General features: G+C 52.3%; 1 protein-coding gene across 7 annotated transcripts; it reads right to left on the reverse strand.

Moving 5' to 3' along the window:
• Positions 1–667: 667 nt before the first annotated feature.
• On the reverse strand, positions 668–16,956 carry Rasgrp2 (RAS guanyl releasing protein 2). 7 transcript variants are annotated; one of them, XM_048457973.3, is made up of 17 exons: positions 16,828–16,956; positions 14,894–15,031; positions 14,187–14,289; positions 13,721–13,783; positions 13,227–13,358; positions 12,298–12,448; positions 11,931–12,104; positions 11,718–11,834; positions 9,207–9,488; positions 8,175–8,252; positions 7,837–7,959; positions 7,503–7,618; positions 2,768–2,909; positions 2,523–2,559; positions 1,964–2,140; positions 1,055–1,117; positions 668–883 (listed from the first exon to the last, which is right to left on the reverse strand). In XM_048457973.3, exons 2-16 carry the CDS (start codon positions 14,964–14,966, stop codon positions 1,059–1,061), a joined length of 1,827 nt encoding a protein of 608 aa, XP_048313930.3. In that variant the 5' UTR covers positions 14,967–15,031; positions 16,828–16,956; the 3' UTR covers positions 668–883; positions 1,055–1,058. The 7 variants fall into 7 exon arrangements, with proteins under 7 accessions (XP_048313930.3, XP_048313929.3, XP_048313933.3 ...); XM_048457972.3 differs by lacking the exon at positions 16,828–16,956 and adding an exon at positions 16,132–16,719; XM_048457976.3 differs by lacking the exons at positions 13,721–13,783; positions 14,187–14,289 and having other exon boundaries at positions 16,828–16,950.
• Positions 16,957–17,327: the final 371 nt, after the last annotated feature.

Below are 17,327 nucleotides of genomic sequence, written 5' to 3' on the forward strand. Positions count from 1 at the left end.
CCCCCACAGACCACCCTCCTGTCCCAAAGTAGCCTTAGAAATGGCCTTGGCCTTACTCAGTTAGTGGTGACACCCACCCACCCCCAAGTTCTCCGTGCTGCCAGCTCATGAGGGAAGAGCAAGCTGGGTTAGGAGAGGCCTCCGGAGCTAAGCAGGATCAATATGCATTTCCTCTGGAAGTCGCTGTCCTTCCGGCTGGCAGCAGCACCAGGCCAAGAGGCTGCATGGCCATGGAGCTCAGCCCCCACCCTGAGGCACACCAGCACAAGCCTCTGGCTGTCCCCACCCTTCCTAGCTCTCAGCTCTTCCTCCACAGCCCTGGGCAGCCTTCTTCAACCTGCCGTGAGCGCTCTCTGTCACTGGAGTACTCACCCAGGGCCTAACAGGTTACCTGGAAGGCAGGGGAGTTTGACTTATGGGCTGAAAACTCTAGCTGCACCAGGCCCAGCAATTGTAGGGTGCAAAGACTCCCAGGTGTCAAAGCTCAGAGTCCCCAAAATTCAGGACCCCCTCCCATTCTAGATCCTTCCCAAGTGTTTTGTGTTCTGAAGTTTTTCTGTTTCTAAGGCCTCATTGCCCCCAGGTTCCAGGCGGTCCAACCTACGAATTCTGGACCCCAACGGTGTAGCCCCTAGAAGGACAGTGTCTGGGGATGGTAGGCTGAGTGTCCAGGTTAATTATTCGGGCCTTTTTATTCCATCAGGAAAATACAAATATTCACAAGATCCTGTACAACCTTAGGGACGCCAGCCCTGGCCCTGACCTCAGTGCATGCCACCCTCAACCCCCACCCTCAGCCCAGCCTCCTGCCCCAGAACCCCAGGTTCCCTGCTCTGCTCCAAGTCATTTCTCCAAAGCAGGAAAGAGTCCTTGATAGTTGCAGCTGGGAAGAGAAAAAACAGAAATTGTAAGGAAGACAACCCCCTTGCCAAGTATGAGCCCACCTGCCCAGGCCAGTAAGATAAGTATCCTTTCCTAGCCCCCCCCCCAATAAGCTACCCCAGCCCTCAGTGGGGGACTCTGGAGGCAGCCTGCAAAGGGAGGGGGGACCCACCATCTCATAAGTGGATGTCAAACACTCCGTCCTCCACTGCCTGCACCTCCTCTTCTCGGATCTCTGTGGAGAGGGAGAGTTGTCTGTAAACCCACCCCTGGTCCCTGTGACCTCAGCAGCCACCTCTGATCAGAGGAGGCTCTCATCCCTTCCTCATCCTGGAAGCAGACCCATCCTCCAAAAACCGATTCTCGGAACGACCAAACGACCCCATTTTTGAGGCTTATGCTACGTTTCTTTCTGCCGCAGCTCTTCCCGCAGCCACATCTCTGCGCAGTTCGCTTAAACGTCGATTTTGTGAGTGTTGCACAGTTTAGAGTCCAGCGCATCTGAAGGCCAACTGCAAACAGTTTTCTCTTTGCTATTTTTGAGGACTTACGGCAACCCAAATGATTGTGGTCAAATTGGCCTAGACCTCGGTTTAGCTCATTGTTCAGACTCTTCTCGGGGAAAATAATCATTTGGCAAATCGTCGTTCAGCAAGCTGATCAAAACCAACAGAGACCCCAAGAGTACCACCCAGAGGTTATGGGAGAAGGGACTTTTATAATGGCAGGCAAAAAAGAGAAATGCAAATAGTTCATAGAATTTCAATCCCCCTAAGGAACATACAACTGGAATCTTGACGCTTCTTTAAAATTGGGATGCACACCTTTAATCTCAGTACTTGGGAAGCAGAGCTGGCCAAAGCTATATAGTAAGACTGTCTCAAAAGTAAATTAATAAATTAAATTAGGGCCTCTCTCCATGTCACCCTCAGAAAGTCGGGAGCTCTTTGGGCACTGTCTGGCCCTCTTACCTAACCAATCCTTCTTTATTGTCCCACCAAAATAAAAGAATCATGAAGTCTGAACCAGCCAGCATCCAGGATAAGTTTAGATGTCATTGACTTCCTGTGGGCCCTCTTACCTGGTGGCCGGGAGCTACGCCTGCCTGGGCGAGGCAGGGAAAAGCTGAAAGCCCGATGGTGGGTATGTGTGGGTGAGGGAGAAGGCGCAGAGCCCTCCAGGCTCACACTCTGGGCCCTGCGGCGACACTCCACTGACAGGCGGTCTTTGCACTGTTTGTGGCAGTTCACACCACAAGCTGAGGGAAGCGAAAAGGGGGAGCCCAGCAAAGGACATGGATCAGAAAACTCTCCATGCCATCCTTCAGACCTGTACTTCTCCCAGAGTTCTTTGCTCCTGAGAAATCACCCCATCAAACTACAAGTCTCCTCCCAAGTTGCTCTCTTTAAGTTAATTTAATATCGGACTATGACATCTCCAAAGTCTCTTTCCTAGGCAGCTTGCCTCACCACAGCCTTTTAAAAGACAAGCCCCTCCTGTCAGTCAGAAAGCCTCTCTAGTTACAATGTTCTTTGCTTGCTGGAAATTGCCGCCATCAAAACAAAAATCTCTACCCCAATAGGAACTCTTCCCCCAAACCTCGGTCCAGCAGTGAAGCCATTTGTTCCACTTTATCTTACCTCTGCATTTGAGGCCCTGCTTGTAGATGCCCAGAATCTGCAATGCAGGAAGAAACCATGTTGGAGGGGTTTATAAGATTTTCTAGGTCCGGAGAACAGGGCTTGGGGTCTAGGAACCAAGGTGTTTTGCGGGTTGGGTGGCGCTAGGGTGGAGGCGGGACCAGTAGGAGGGCGGGGCGTGGGCCTCAAGCTAGGGTTGGAGGGGTGGATGGATAGAGCTGCAAATGTGTGCAGTGGGCGCTCACCAGAGCTTTGCAGTGGCGACAAGCAACCGGGCGTAGCGAGTTACTCTCCTGGAAGTTGTGTACGAAGCCCATGCGGCCGCCCAGCACCGAGCTGGAGCGCAGGAAGTAGGAGATCATCTCCTCCCGGCTGATGCAGCCATCCCTGGTAGGCGTGGGGACATCTCAGTTTGGATCCTCCCCTGGGGCCAGAGCGGGCATCCCCAACCCCACGGGCGGAGAAAAAGGTCCAGAAAAGTCCGTGAAGGTAACAAGAGGACACTTAGCATCTACCACTAACTAGTGTGGGCTTGGCCAAATCATTTCTTAGAGTTTTCCCTCCTCAGGACAATGGGGAACTCGCAGTTGGGTATCAGCTAAAAAAGGCTGGGCGTCTCCCATTCGGAGCCACACCGCTACACCTGCAGGGCGCCTGAGGACTGGGGTCTCTGAAGAGAACTGGGCAGCTGCGCCTGTGATCTGGGGTTTCCACCAGACCTCGGCTTCCCAAGCGTCCCTTTTCATCCAGGAATGTATTTTAGGCTCCAGTGTGTTCTAGACATAGATCTCAGTTCAGATCCCAGCTCTAGCTGAGCACGGTGGTTCGTGCCTTTGAAGCGAGTTCAAGGCCAGCCAAGTCTACTTAGTGAGTTCCAGGATAGCCAGGGCTACATAGAGAAACTCTGGCTCAAACTGCCCTTCCAATAAAAACAAACCTCAGCTCTACTTTTCAGCCTTGTGACCTGGGGCCGACTAATCTGACTGTGATTGAGTTTCCTTATCTCCATATGGGCAAAGTCCTACTTCTTATGCCCCAGGTCTTCAGAGCCCAAGGAGAACAGGCATACAAATGCCCACGTGGCTAGGTAGGTCCTTAGTTACTTCTCTTTTTTTTTTTTCTATTTTTTACATTTTAATTTGAGATATCCCCCTCATACCTGCTGTTTGCTTGTTTGTTTGTTTGTTTGTTTTCAGAGACAAGTTCTCATTACGTAGCCCTGACTGTCCTGGAACTCACTCTGTAGACCAGGCTGGGCCGGAACTCACAGAGATCTGCCTGTGTCTGTCTCCCAAGTGCTGGGATTAAGAAAGTAAGCCATCTTAGTTTGCTACTTTTTTTGAAACACAGTTTCTTGTAGCTGAGGCTGACCTCAAATGGCTATTATATATGAGTCTGGCCTTGAACTCCTCATCCTCCTGCCTCAGTCTCTCAGAAGCTGGAATTACAGGCATGTGCCACCACATCCCACTCCTTGGTCACTTCTTGGTGGCTGTCACTTCCACAGCGGCTCCTTATTTGAAACTTGATGTTCTATGCTATGATGCTACAGAGCCTCCATCTCAATGGGACAACTGGTGATTTATTTAAAAAAAAAGCGAGGGGCTGGAGAGATGACTCAGTGGTTAAGAACCCTGGCTGTTCTTCCAAAAAGACCCAGGTTCAATCCCCAGCAACCACATGGCAGCTTACAACTGTTACTTCAGTTCTAAGGGATCTGACACCTCACACCAATGCACATAAAATAAAGTTAAATAAAAGTTTTTTTAAAAAATTGAAATATAGACTTTAGCCAGGCAGTGGTGGCACAGCCCTTTAATCCCAGCACTCAGGAGGCGGATCTCTGTAAATTTGAGGCCAGCCTGGTCTACAGAGCAAGTTCCAGGACAGTCAGGGCTACACAGAGAAACTCTGTCTTGAAAAAGGATAGATAGATAGATAGATAGATAGATAGATAGATAGATAGATAGATAGATAGATAGATGGCAGACAGACAGACTTTATATGACATATGTAAGCTGCATGAAAACCACATTCTCCTGGAATGAGACACACGGATGAATATATACAATCATGAAAATAAGAGTTGAGAATTGTTTTGTGACCTTGAACAGAGGGCCTTTCTATATGTCATACAAATCCAAAAAGCCATCAAAGAAAACGCTGACATATCAAACACACGAAGCTTTAAAAAAAAATTTTATATGGAAAAAGACAACATCAGTGACAGACTGGAAGAAATTATTTGCAAATATACTCAACATCAAAGGGTTAATATCCATTAGTACAGGTTCTAAAAATCAATGAGAAGACTCACAAACTCAGCAGGATGACAAACAAAGAATATGAACAATTAACAGAAGAAATATAAGTGGCCAATAAACATATGAATAGATAGTCCCCAGTCGGGTTGGAGAAATGCAAATTAACAAAGACACCATTTTCCAACTCAACTGGCAAAACCCTAGGGTTTATTATAGCCTCTGCTCTTGGCAAGCAGGCTGGGACACAGGCACCTGGGCACGGCTGAAGGGGTGCAACAGGGTGCAACCTTGTCTGAGGTCAGTTGGCAGTCTCTCTCTCCTAACTTAGAATGTACATTTCTTTGGATCCACTGATCCCACTTCTAGGAATGTCTCCTCCAGAAACGTTGGCCTGAAGGAGTGGATACAAATACTTTCCCAGAAGTAGGACAGATAATTAATCACAGGGCAGCTTTGGACCATCTCCCTGTACATCGGTTGGAGGAGGCACAGGGAAGGGATGGCCAGCCACACAGTGCATCCTCTAAAGGATGATGCAGTGTGGACACCAGAGCCCAGTGGCAGATGCTTGCCTTGAATATATGTGAGCCCTAGGTTCAGTACCCAGAACCCCAAAATAGATAGATAGATAAATAATAAATAAATTATGCACTCCTACATGAATCCACGTGGGAAGATGTGTGTGATGCAGCAGAGAGAAAACACACAAACAGCCTGGGATGTGGCTCAAGGATGAAGTGCTTGCCTGGTATACATAAGGCCCTGGGTTCAAACTCAGCACAGAAAAAACTGTGGACCAAGGTGAGTCATCCCTGGAAACCCAGCACTCCAGAGGCTAAGACTGTAAGGCCAGCTTGGGCTACATAGTAAGTTTCCAGCTAGATTAAGTTAGAGTGAGACCCTGTCTCCAAAAAAGAAAGTAAACAAATAAATAAAATAATAACAAAAGTAATCAACAGTTTTTTAAAATGCACAGATGATTTTGAAGAGATAGGAATCTCCATGTTCCGGACAGAGGAAGCTTCAGAAGCCTTGGTGCAGCACACACCTGGTGCAGACCTCCCACCAGGGCCTTCTGGGGAGCCCAAAGCAGGAGAATCACGAGTTCACCACCACACCTGGCTATAGTAAGTTAGCTGGGGCTGGCCTGGCACACGGAACAACCTTGACTTAAACAACTTTAAAAAAAAGAAGAAAAAAAGCATAAGCGGCAGGGATAACAAACTCAAGAGAAGCAGTGGGCTGGGACTGGTCTCCTCTGAGTCTGAGGTAGCTAGAGATGAGACCCGGGGCCCTGTGCACGCTAAGCCCAGGAGCTGCCACTGACCTACACAGCCCAGGTAAATAGCCTCCTCCGTCTTTAGGAGCCCAATAATGAGCTCTGGTGGCCAATCAGCTGTCTGAGTTTATATAAGGTGGAGTCTTAGAGCTGAGACTCCATGAAGCTATGGCCTCCAGGGTTAAGAGCCCCCAAAGTAAAACAAAAACAAACAAACCCACCCACCAGCCCAGGGAGAAAACATGGAACTGGGAGCTTGTACTGCAGTCTGGCCACCAGTGGGAACAGATCCACACATGAATCTAGTTTGTCTATGAAACACATTGCATACCAAAATCATTTTACATGGGTGCCAAAAAGGACGGAAGCAGCCAGGCATGGTGGCACACATTTGTGATCCCAGCACTAGAGAAAAAGGAAGGATCACTTTGAGTTTGAGCCAGCCTGCGCTAGATAATGAGTTCAAGCTAGCCTGGACTACACAGTGAGGAAAAGAAGTTTAGCTTTAGCTTTCTTTTCTTTTCTTTTCTTTCTTTCTTTTTTTTGAGACAATGTTTCTCTGTGTAGAACAGACTGTCCTTGGACTCACAGAAACCCTCCTGCCTCTGACCTTGCTTTTTTTTTTTCTTTAAACATTTTGTTCATTTGGAATTTATTTTACTACCTGGATTTTGCTTTTACCATCAATTTTTGTAATGTGGGAACAATAATAATAAACTTTTTTTTCAGACAGAGAGCCTCATGTAGCCCAGGCTAGATTCAAAATTGCTATGTAGTTGAAGATGATTTTGAGCTTTTGACTGCCCTGCTTCCACCTCCCAATGCTGGGGTTTCAAGAGAGTGTCTCTACACCCCGTTATACCAAAGATGAAACCCAGGGCTTCTTGCATGCTAGGCAGACACATTCCCAACCCCCAAACCGCATATTTTTAAAATACAGGTCACATTTAAAAATAAATCAACCTGGGATGGACTGTAAGTTTTGACTGGGTTTTTGTCATCTCAGCAAAAATGGGGCATAAACATGGTTCAGAGGGCACATTTAACCTGCTTCAGAGAACCAGATGTTTTTCCAAATTGTCAGCATATGAATTGTGGATAAGCAAGTGGGTGCTGCTAATTACGGCCTTTCTTACTGTTCATTAAAGCCAGCTACCCAAGGGCTCAACTTCCCCACACTCTTGGCAGCTGTGAGCTCCACAAATAAAATAGTGTTCTCTTTGCAAGGCTCAGGTGGGGCTCCCCATCTGTCCAAACTAGCAAGGTAACACTATCCCTCTATGGCTGGCAGCTTCCTCCCACCCCAAAACATCACAGCCACAGCTTCCCAGGCGAGATCTTATTCTCTGCACATTCAAGAACTGGAGCCCAAGGGGAAGTGGGTTGACGCTGTCCCTCTACTCCACCCCACCCCCTCCAGGCTCTAGTCCTCCTCACTGGTTCTGGTCCAGGTCCCCAAAGGCGCTGAGATAAGGGAAGTTGCCCCGGATGATCTGGAACTCCTCCTGGGAGATGTGACCGTCCCCATCGACGTCAAAGTTCCGGAACACAGACTGCAGAGGAACATACAAGGCCAGGAGAAGGGCAAATTAAAAGGAGCATCTGAGCCCACATCCCTTTTCAGCCCTGCCTCACCAGCCCATAATGCAGCTAGTGTGCTGTGCTCTGTGCCTCAGATGTGGCACCTGCGGTGGCTCCCAGGCAAGGCGCTGGAGAAACACTGCTTCACAGGCCCCTGCTCCCAGCTCCCCTTGGCCTCCAGGCCTCTCACCTCTACCATCTTCTCAATGTGCTCTGCCACCAAGGCCTGGTCCAGCTTGGGCTTGGCAACTGAGGTCCACTCTTCTAGCACAGGAGGTCGGGGAGGCGGGGTGCAGCTGGTGGGGCTGGTTGGCTGTGGGAATGGTCAGGTCTGAGCCAGGGCCAGAGTGGGAATGAACCTAAGGCTCCAATAAATAGAAAGAAAGCGCCTGCCCAAAGTCAGCCCCACCCCCGCCCCCAGGATGCTCTGTCAAGCAGGTAGGTGGGTACAGCGGATGGGGAATGTTCTTTCTGTCCTTGCACCCTGGAATCCTCAATTGCAAAGTGAGGGGTGAGGGGCTCCCTTACCGATGACTTGGACCGTGGCTCACGCTGCAGGGAGAGCTGGTACAGCTCATCCTCCGTCTGATACTGATCCAGGGACACCTGAGACACATAGGTCTTGTCATACCCTCAGGTCCCTGCTCCCCTCTTACATAGGAGCTACAAACCCAGGACCCCAGGACTGCCAGTCTGCCCTGATGTGAAAGCTAAACTCAACTAAACTCCGGACAAAGGCCAGCTTAGAAAATACCCCAACCACCTCCATGCCAGCCGGCCCACAGAGCAAGCTTTAAAAGCAATGCACTGCCAAAATATCAGCCAAGACTAGAGTCAGAACCTTTGCACAAAGCGAGGCACGGTCCCTGTGATCCAAGCACTTTGGAGACTCAGGCAAAGAGACCACCACAAGTTCAAAGTTAGTCGAAGCTCCCTAGTAAGTTCTTGTCAGCCTGGGCTACAGAGTGAGATCCTGTCTCCAAAACCTAAATTAATAAATACTAAAAGAACTTCACGGGCTGGAGAGGTGGCTCGGCGGTTAAGAGCACTGCCTGCTCTTCCAAAGGTCCTGAGTTCAATTCCCAGCAACCACATGGTGGCTCACAACCATCTGTAAAGAAATCTGGTGCCCTCTTCTGGCCTGCAGGCACATGTGCAGACAGAATACTGAAAATACTGTATACATAATAAATAGATAAATCTAAAAAAAAAAAAAAAAGAAAGAAAGAAAAAAAAAGAACTTCACTCAGGACCCAGGACCATGTTAGAAATCACCCATGTCACCCAGCAAATCCACAAATTAGTCCTAGCCTTTTAATATAACCCACTGTCAAGAGCTCAACTCATGATCAAGGACCCAGGCCCAGCCTCAGATCCAGCCCAAGGTCCACATAGCAGCCTTGCAATCAGATCACAGGCCTGTGTCTCAGCTCAACCCTGGAACCACCTCAGAGTTCAGTGTAAACCCCAGAGCCCAGGCTAAACCTCAGCTGCTTCTGAACCCAGCAAGCCCACAACCATAGCAAATGCAAATACAGGACGTTGTGCCCAGTCCCTCACCGTGAGTAGACTCAGCAAGTCAGGGTTGGCTTGCACTGGTGGTCGCAGGCTGGTCACCATGGCCAACTCCTCCAGAATGCTAAAAAGTTGCCTCATCTTGGCTCCATTAAGCCTGGTCCTACCAGGGTCCAGCCAGTCAGGCAGCGCCAGCTGCAAAGCCACCAGATCCTTGAGGTGCACACCCAGGATAGGGAAGCGGAAGCCCACGCAGGCTGCCAGCCTACGCCGGTAGTTGCTGTAGTTGCCGGTGGCTGTCACTAATTCCGTCAGACCTTCCCAGAGCTGGGGTGGGGGGGGAGATCAGAGCGTCACTCACATCACACACACCACTCACTCGTCCTCCTACCTCAGCCCTAGAACTGTGGGAATAGAGAACAAGGTCAAGGTAGGCAGAAAGGTCACATCCTCCCTTACTGACTTCCAATACTGCTCTCTCAAACTTCAGGGATCAGAGCTCTTAAGTTATGAGTCCAAGGAAACAATTACGACCAGCTACCTTACACACACCAGAGCTGAGCCCAGGTTACCAACATTTAAGCACACATCTATTGACCAAAAAGGATGTTGGTACACAACGTGTCTAGTGGTGGTAAACAGTGGAAAAAACTCAAACTGAGTATGGTCACATAAGCCCAGAATCGCAGCAGTGGGAAGGCAGATGCAGAATATTCAAAACCAGCCCCATCTACACAGTGAGTTCCAAAACCCTGTCTCAAAAAGTGGTTGAGGTTAGCAGGGCGGTGGTGGCGCACGCCTTTAACCCCAGCACTTGGGAAGCAGAGACAGAGGGATCTCTGTGAGTTCAAGGCCAGTCTGGTCTACAGAGTGAGTTCCAGGACAGTCAAGGCTACACAGAGAAACCTTGCCTTGAAAAACCAAAAAGGGTGGTTAGGGCTCTGAGTTTGAGGTCACTCTGGTCTACAGAGCTAGTTGCAGGACAGCCAGGGCTACACAGAGAAATCTTGCCTCTGGAAAAAAAAGCAGTGGTAGGGTCCCCCCACACACACACACAAAAAAAAAACCTTGAGAAAGGGGTGCAGTTCTGTTGGTATAGTGGTTGTCTATTATGCATAAGGCCCTGAATTTGATCCCTAGAACCCCCATAAACCAGGTGTAGGGGTATATGTCTCTGACAAGAGGCAGAGGCAAGAGATCATGGGACAACGAAAATGAGCAATTGCCCCACACAACAGGATGGAAAGCCTTTCCCATCCAGGTGGAATAAAAGAACCCGAGACAGAAAATTACATGTGCTTCTACTCAGAGCAACAGAATGGGATACACATACACTAAAGCTAGGAAAGCCCTCATCATGGGCAGGGGTCACTGTATCATCCTTTAAGGGGCAGCAATGTTTTCTTGACTCTTGTTTGCTTAGACTTGGTGCTCAGTCAGAGTCCAGAGTCTTCAAGTGCACACTACCTCTCAGCACACTCCAGTCAACAGTCTTCATTTCCTTATTTTTTAAGATTTATTGCTGGGTGCTGGTGCTGCACACCTTTAATCCCAGCACTTGGCAGAGGCACAGGCAGGTGAATTTGAGTTCAAGGCTAGCCTCGGCTACAGAGTAAGTACCAGTATAGCCAGAGCCACACAGAGAATCTCTGTCTTGGAAAAACTACAAAAAAAAAAAAGATTTCTTTTATTCTATGCATGTGGGCTGTTCTGCCTGCATGTATATATGTGTGTTATGTGCATGCCTGGGCCAGCTTGTGGGTGCTAAGGTACTGAACCTGGGTCCTCTGCAAGAGCAAGTACTTTTAACCACTGAGCCATCTCTCCAGACCCCAGTGTTCTACTTTTTAAACTATATAGTGATTTTTGCTCTTTTATAATTATTGTTTTTTCTGAGATAAGGTTTCATGAGGTAGCCACTGGGGAGATACACCCCCCAGTAAAGCATGAGGACCCAAGTGTGGGTCCCTGGCACCTACATAAAAGTCAGGCTGTATGTAACCAAAGCACTCAGTGATGGAGAAAAACAGACCATTGGAGCTCACTGGCCAGCTGGTGAGTTCTGGGTCCAGAAAAAGACCTTATCTCAAAAAAAAAGAAAAAAATAGAAAAAGAAAAAGGGGCTGGAGAAGCGGCTCAGACGTTAAGGTTGCTGAGCTTCCAGAAAGCCAGAGTTCTGTTTCCAGTATCCATGTCAGGCAGCTCACACCTGCCTGCAACTTCAGCTCCAAAGGATCCACCTGGTCTGCACGGGCACATGAACATACGTGGCATACACACACACACACATCAATAAAATAAACGATAAGAATTTTAAAAAGATAAAGTGGAGAGTGGCAGAGGAAGAGACTCCGTGTCAACCTTTGTTCTGCATGCACTTGTGTCCATGCATACACTATACATACTCATACATACACACATTAAAAAAAAGAAATTAGCTTTGGGACCATGCAGACCTGGGGGCCCGCCACTATAGACAAGAGTCGTGCCCAGGCTGCAGCTCTGCAGTGGGAAAGCTACAACCCTGAAAGCACAGGCCCCTCCTGAACCAGGTACCTTGATGGTCTCAGGGCTGACGTGGCTGTGGGTCTCCTTGAGGCGTGAGATGGAGCTGTGGCTCAGGCCTCCAACAACAGCCATCAGTGTGTTGAAGTTCTGCAGTTGCAGCAGTTTCTGGGAGGCAAATAGGGAGGGGGCAGCGCGTCACTGCAGAGAAGGGGAAGGGCTTGATGACCACGGGGAGGCTGGGTACATGGGAAAAGTGGGCACCTCTGCCACATGCACGAAGTGTGTGATGACCAGCGCCCGTTGCGTGGCTGTGGGCTTGCTGAGGATCATGAGCTGGACCCACTGAGAGACACTGTTGAAGAGGGAGATGAATCGCTCCAGGACGGGATTGTCTACGGTGCAGCCGTGGGTCACAAAGCTGTGATAGTCCTGGAACTGTGGGCAGGTGGACTTGGCCTGAGTGCCCTGCTGACCTCTCCCATGGCTCTCAGCCTGGCTCACCCTCCCACTGTCATTTGATGGAACCACCCGACCATGCTCGAGAGCCAGCCTATTCCCAAGTCTTGTCCCTTTCTGGAACTCCCTTCTCAACCCGCACGGCACCCAACCACAAGCCTTCAGGCCACACCAGGATCTTGCAGAAGGAGCGATACTCCAAGTAGGTGAGATGCTCTGCCAGCTCCATAGGCTCCAAGTGATCAAACAACAGGGACATCTTGCGCTTTTTCTGTTCCACGGGGTTCCGCTGAGTCACCTGCCGCTTCCACTTGTAGGTGGGGCTGGGGAAGCAGGGGTAGTGAGCCCTGTGCTGGAGATGTCCCCTGCCTCCTATGACCCCACATATACTCAGACATGCCACTCAAACTGAGCTGGGACCTAAACAAACATCCTGGGCATTACCAACCCCAAGTCCCAGCAACTCCTCCACACATCCCCTTAACCATGCACTCAACACACGGATGGACAACGTACTCTGTGCCAGGCGCTGTGCTAGGCGCTGGGGTACAGAGATGAGCAAGACACGGTTCCTGCCCTCGAGGAGCTCACAATCTACCGGGGGAGACAGACACAGAAACATGCCATCACCAAACAGTGGGACACATGTTCCCAGGGCTCTGGGCAGGAGTCTGCACAAAGCATCTCAGGAAAACACAGGAAAGAATGGCAAATTCTGCCCTGGAAGAGTAGCGTCTATGCCCTCAGCAGGCAGGGGCATCACACTCGTGCTGAGTCTGGTGAGAATGGAGGAGACAGGGCAACAAGAGCGAGTACCGTGGAGAGGGAGGATGCAGGACACAGACAATGGCGAGTGGACCCAAAGAGTCGCAGTATGAAGTGTATGGGATGCAGGGAAGGCCATGGGAGACAGGACAGGAATGTTAGGCTGGCCTGACGCCACGAAGGGCCTTAATAAGCTGGAAGTGTGTTGAAGGTGACAGGGAGCCATGGAGGGTTTGAAGCAAGAGTGACGTGACCCTCACTCATTCAGTTGAACAGACATTTATTAAGCACATATGGTGGAGGCTGCTTAGTGCCCCGAGCTCCCTCCCCACGCACACGTTCTCGATGTCGATGAGGCTGCTGTGTCTTCGGTTCCCTTCTTGGTCTAACAGAGCCTTCAGTTCTTTGATCTGCTCAGCCAGCTCTGGATTCAAGTCAAACTCTGCTGGGAATGCTGAGATCCAGTACCTGGTAGAGGGGCAGAGTCAAGTCACCTAGGGCAGCCCTCCCTCCCTTCACCATCCCCAAGAGGGCAAGGGAAGGAACGATAAGGACTGTAACCACCCCTAAAGAGCGAGGTAAAGAGCCTCAAAGTATGTTGTATTCGAACACCCTCCCACCCCACCCCACTCACTCCCACCCCGTCCTCCAGCGCTTTCCTTCTCCATCCCCAACTCCACACACCAGCAGAAAATAGCAAGGCCAGCAGCACATTTGAACAGCGTCCCCCGGCAAACCCACATGGTCAGTCCCCTGGATGCTGTCCACTCCCACAGCCCACCTGAAGCTTGAGAAAGGCAGTAAGAGGAGGGGTCAGGGCCCAGACTCACCTGACTAGGTGACACGTTTTCACCTGTAGAGAATTAGAGTTGTCTGTCCGGGATTGCTGATAGGTAAGGGAGAGTTAAGGACAACAGCAGGGAACCTAAGGCTAGAAACTGGAGCAGAGAGCGGGACCTGAGTACCCTGGGTGTGGGGAGAGGGGATGAACACTGTGGGAGCAGCCACTGATGGAGGTAGAGGGTTGGACTCCACCATAGGCGGAGAGGAGGACTTAGCCTTAAAGAAGGGCAACAGGAGGTCCCTGGACAGAGCAGGGGCAGATCCAAGACCTTAGGGGAAAGTGAGGGCAAGGCCTAGTCACAGAAGAGACCAAGACCTCTGCTAGGTACAAGGTAAAGCCCTAGGAGACTACACAGCCTCCACTCCAGGCTCTAAGGCCCTGAGCAAGCTAAGCAGGAGCAGCTAAGCTCCTGAACCGGACACCCGGGCCTCAGCCATTCCCGCCAAGGATATAAGTGGAGCAGTTTCGCAGCCAGCTGAGAGGAAGGTATGTACCAGGGGTGCATCATGAGAAACATGCGCACTAGCTGCGGATCTCGCACCTTTCCAGAGTCATCTGCTCCAAAAGTCAAAGAGAAGGTGGCTGACCCTTGGTCGGGAGGCTCAGCTAGCTAAGCCTAGTCTGGTGTCAGGTCCCTGGGTCTGCACTCCTGACCCAGCCCACCTACTGCTTTTCCCAGCGCTCCAGAGCCTGGAGGTCGAAGTTGAGAAAGAAGTTTGAGTGGGCAAGGGGTACTACAGGATCCAGGAGCTGGAGGAGGGGAGCTTGGAGCAAGCCCATAGTCCGGAGGGGAACCAGCTGGGGCGGAAGGAGCCTTGGTTCCCCGGGGTCAAGAATCCAGAGGTCATTTCCTGAGTGCTGGGGGAAGGGGCACCCCTTCACCAGATAAACCAACCCCCATCTACCGGAAACAGTTCCCAGGCTAGAGATAGAGTTCCTCCGGATCCCCCAGGGAAACAGATAGTGCCCCTCCCGGGTCATAGTTGGGACTCCCCATCCCCCCCAATTCCCTGCCGTCTGGATAAGAGGTATATTTGGGCACCTCTCTGCAAAGAAGAGGGGCTTTCGTTAAGTGGACTGCAGGATGGGAAGGAGCCTGGGTAGTTCCTGGCCAGGGGTCTGCTTCAGGGTGTGCCCCTTCGTGCTGCAGGCAACTCACCAAAGGCTTCGATGCAGCCTCGGAGCAGCTCCTCTACCGTGCAACCCTTGTCCAAGTCCAGAGTGCTCGCCATGGCCGCCAGTGCCGGTGGGCTGGACCCAAGCTACGCTCCCACGAGGCTCGAACCCTACCCTTGTCCTGGGAGAAGCAGAGTGGGAGTTAGCGGAGGCACCGGGGGAGCGTCCGGGCTCAAAGGAACGGGCGGAGCAGGCACGCCCCCTGCTGGGCAGGGGCGGAGTTGTCTACTGCTGCCACTCCCGGGGTTAAACGGTCCTGCCCTGGGATGGTGCAACCCGCTAGTTGGGAAATGGACTAGCTGAGAGGCTTCCGGCCCACCCGCAGAGTCGCGGGAAGGTAAAAGGACTCTACTAGAATAAGGGACGAGCTAGGACCCCAGGGGTTAGATGCTGCCCCAAGCCTCCTAGCGGGCCCTCCTCTCCTAGTGCTTGCACCCCACAGGCACCTGCAGCACCCCACAGGCACCTGCAGCACCCCGCAGCTTGGTTCTGAGCTCCTCCCGCTTCCCCTCCCTTAACAGCCTCCCTTCCCCCGCAGGGTTATTTTGGGAACCCAGTGCCTGAGGGGACCTCGGAGGAATTTCTCCCTAGGATGGGAGGAGGGAGGAGAGAACCCAGGCGTCCTGCCCACATCGCCCCCTCCTAGGCTCCCTGCGAGTGGGAGGCGGGGTCGTAGCATCCCCCAGGGGCCTGCCCTTGGAGAGGAGGACCGGAGTGGAGAAGAACATTCGTGGGGCGGGGGTGAGGGTAGTCCACTGCGGCTGGGAGGTGTCAGTGGGAAGCCAGAGCCTGGGAACCGCGGGCTCCTAAGCCACATGCACGAAGGTCCCAGGGGTGCCGGCTCAGCCCCTCCAGAACTGTCATGTATCTCTCCAGCCTGGGCTCCTGACTCCCACCCATCCTGCTGTATAGTTAAATTGTGCGTGAGAGCACCAAGTAGAGTGCCCAGAAGGGGCCGCTAGCGCCATGGGGGTGCCATGGTCTGCATGACACCATTAAGTAACCCTGGTGACCCGCGAGGACTATAAGCACCCATACAGGGACAAACACCCATTCTCTAGACAAGTTATCTGCCGGAGGCCATAACTTACATGACCTACATTAAGAGCAAGAGGACCCATCTCACACACACCAGTCATAGACACTCACTCCCGTCCTGTCACACACAATGGCACCCACACCCCATGCACACCTGCAATGAAAAGCCTCAGCCACACATACCAGGTCCGTTACTCCAGAATCCAAACCGCACGCCGTTCTCCTAGACCGTCTGTTCACTTGAACCAGCCCAGCCTCTGATCCCTAGGCCAGTAGCTGTGACATCTGCACACGTGTGCACACACGCAAAACTGTGCATCTCCACCCATGCACACTCCCACACACATGCACATACCCCCGTGGTTGCGCACACACCCATTCCGCCGCCCCTCCCCCTTCGACCATGCTCCAGGACACGCAGCCCCAGCGGCTGGGGTTCCTCATACTCTTGGACCATGCCAGAGCCTTGCCGTAAGGAAAGGGGACCTCGCCCTACACACACAAACTCCCCCACATTAGGCAGTCCTTCCGAGGACTTCTCAAAGCCATTCCCTCCTGACTCTGTTGCTTCCTAGCCGGGTGACCTTGAGAATCATTTGGCCTCTCTGCACCTCAATTTTCCCATCTGTCAAATGGGGACTTGCAGGGGAGGGCCTGGTATAGACGTGTCAGGCTAGCACCGGTGTGCCACCGACTTCCCCCTCCCGCGGGTGGCTCTAAGTGCTTTAGCCCCTCAGTAAGCTCTGTCCTACCCAGGATCCGGCCCGCAGATTCTCCACCCACCCGCAGTCCCCGCCGGCCTGCCTCTAGGGGATCCCAAGGGACCGCGCCCTCTGTGTCCCACGCCTCGACCGCGCGCGCGCGTGCTCGCTCACTCACTCTTGGGACCCGCAGCGCGGAGCCCGCACCCTGCCCGGCCCGCGCCACCTCCGTGCGCTCCCGCCCGCCGGCCTCGCTGCGGCTGCGGCTCCAGCCCGCTCTCCGCGCCACGGCCCAGCGCCCCGCCGCCCCGCCCCCTCCCCGCCCCTGCGCCCCGCGCCGCGCCTTCTCCACTGGGGACTCCCCCTCTCGGCCCGCGCGTTGGGCCCTGCAGCAGCTTAACCCCTCCCCTGCCACCCCAGAGCGCGTAGCCGCGGGCGGGGGGCTGCGCCACTGGTGGCGTGGGGGCATCGTGCGGCAGCCCTCCCCCACCACGACACCCCCGGCTCTGCGCTCCGCCTGGGTGTCGCACGGAGGAAACCGGGAGGGGCAGGAAGCGGACTGCGGTGGGGAAGGGGCGCCCCGCCCAGCCCCCCGGCCCGGGTTCCTGTTTTCGAGACAAACCGTTCCCACGGGGTTCACCCTGCCCGGGCCCGGGCGTCTTCCTGCGGGCGGCAGAG

Source organism: Myodes glareolus, chromosome 7 (genome assembly GCF_982192425.1).
Source record: "Myodes glareolus chromosome 7, mMyoGla1.1, whole genome shotgun sequence".
NCBI classification, from domain to species: domain Eukaryota; kingdom Metazoa; phylum Chordata; class Mammalia; order Rodentia; family Cricetidae; genus Myodes; species Myodes glareolus.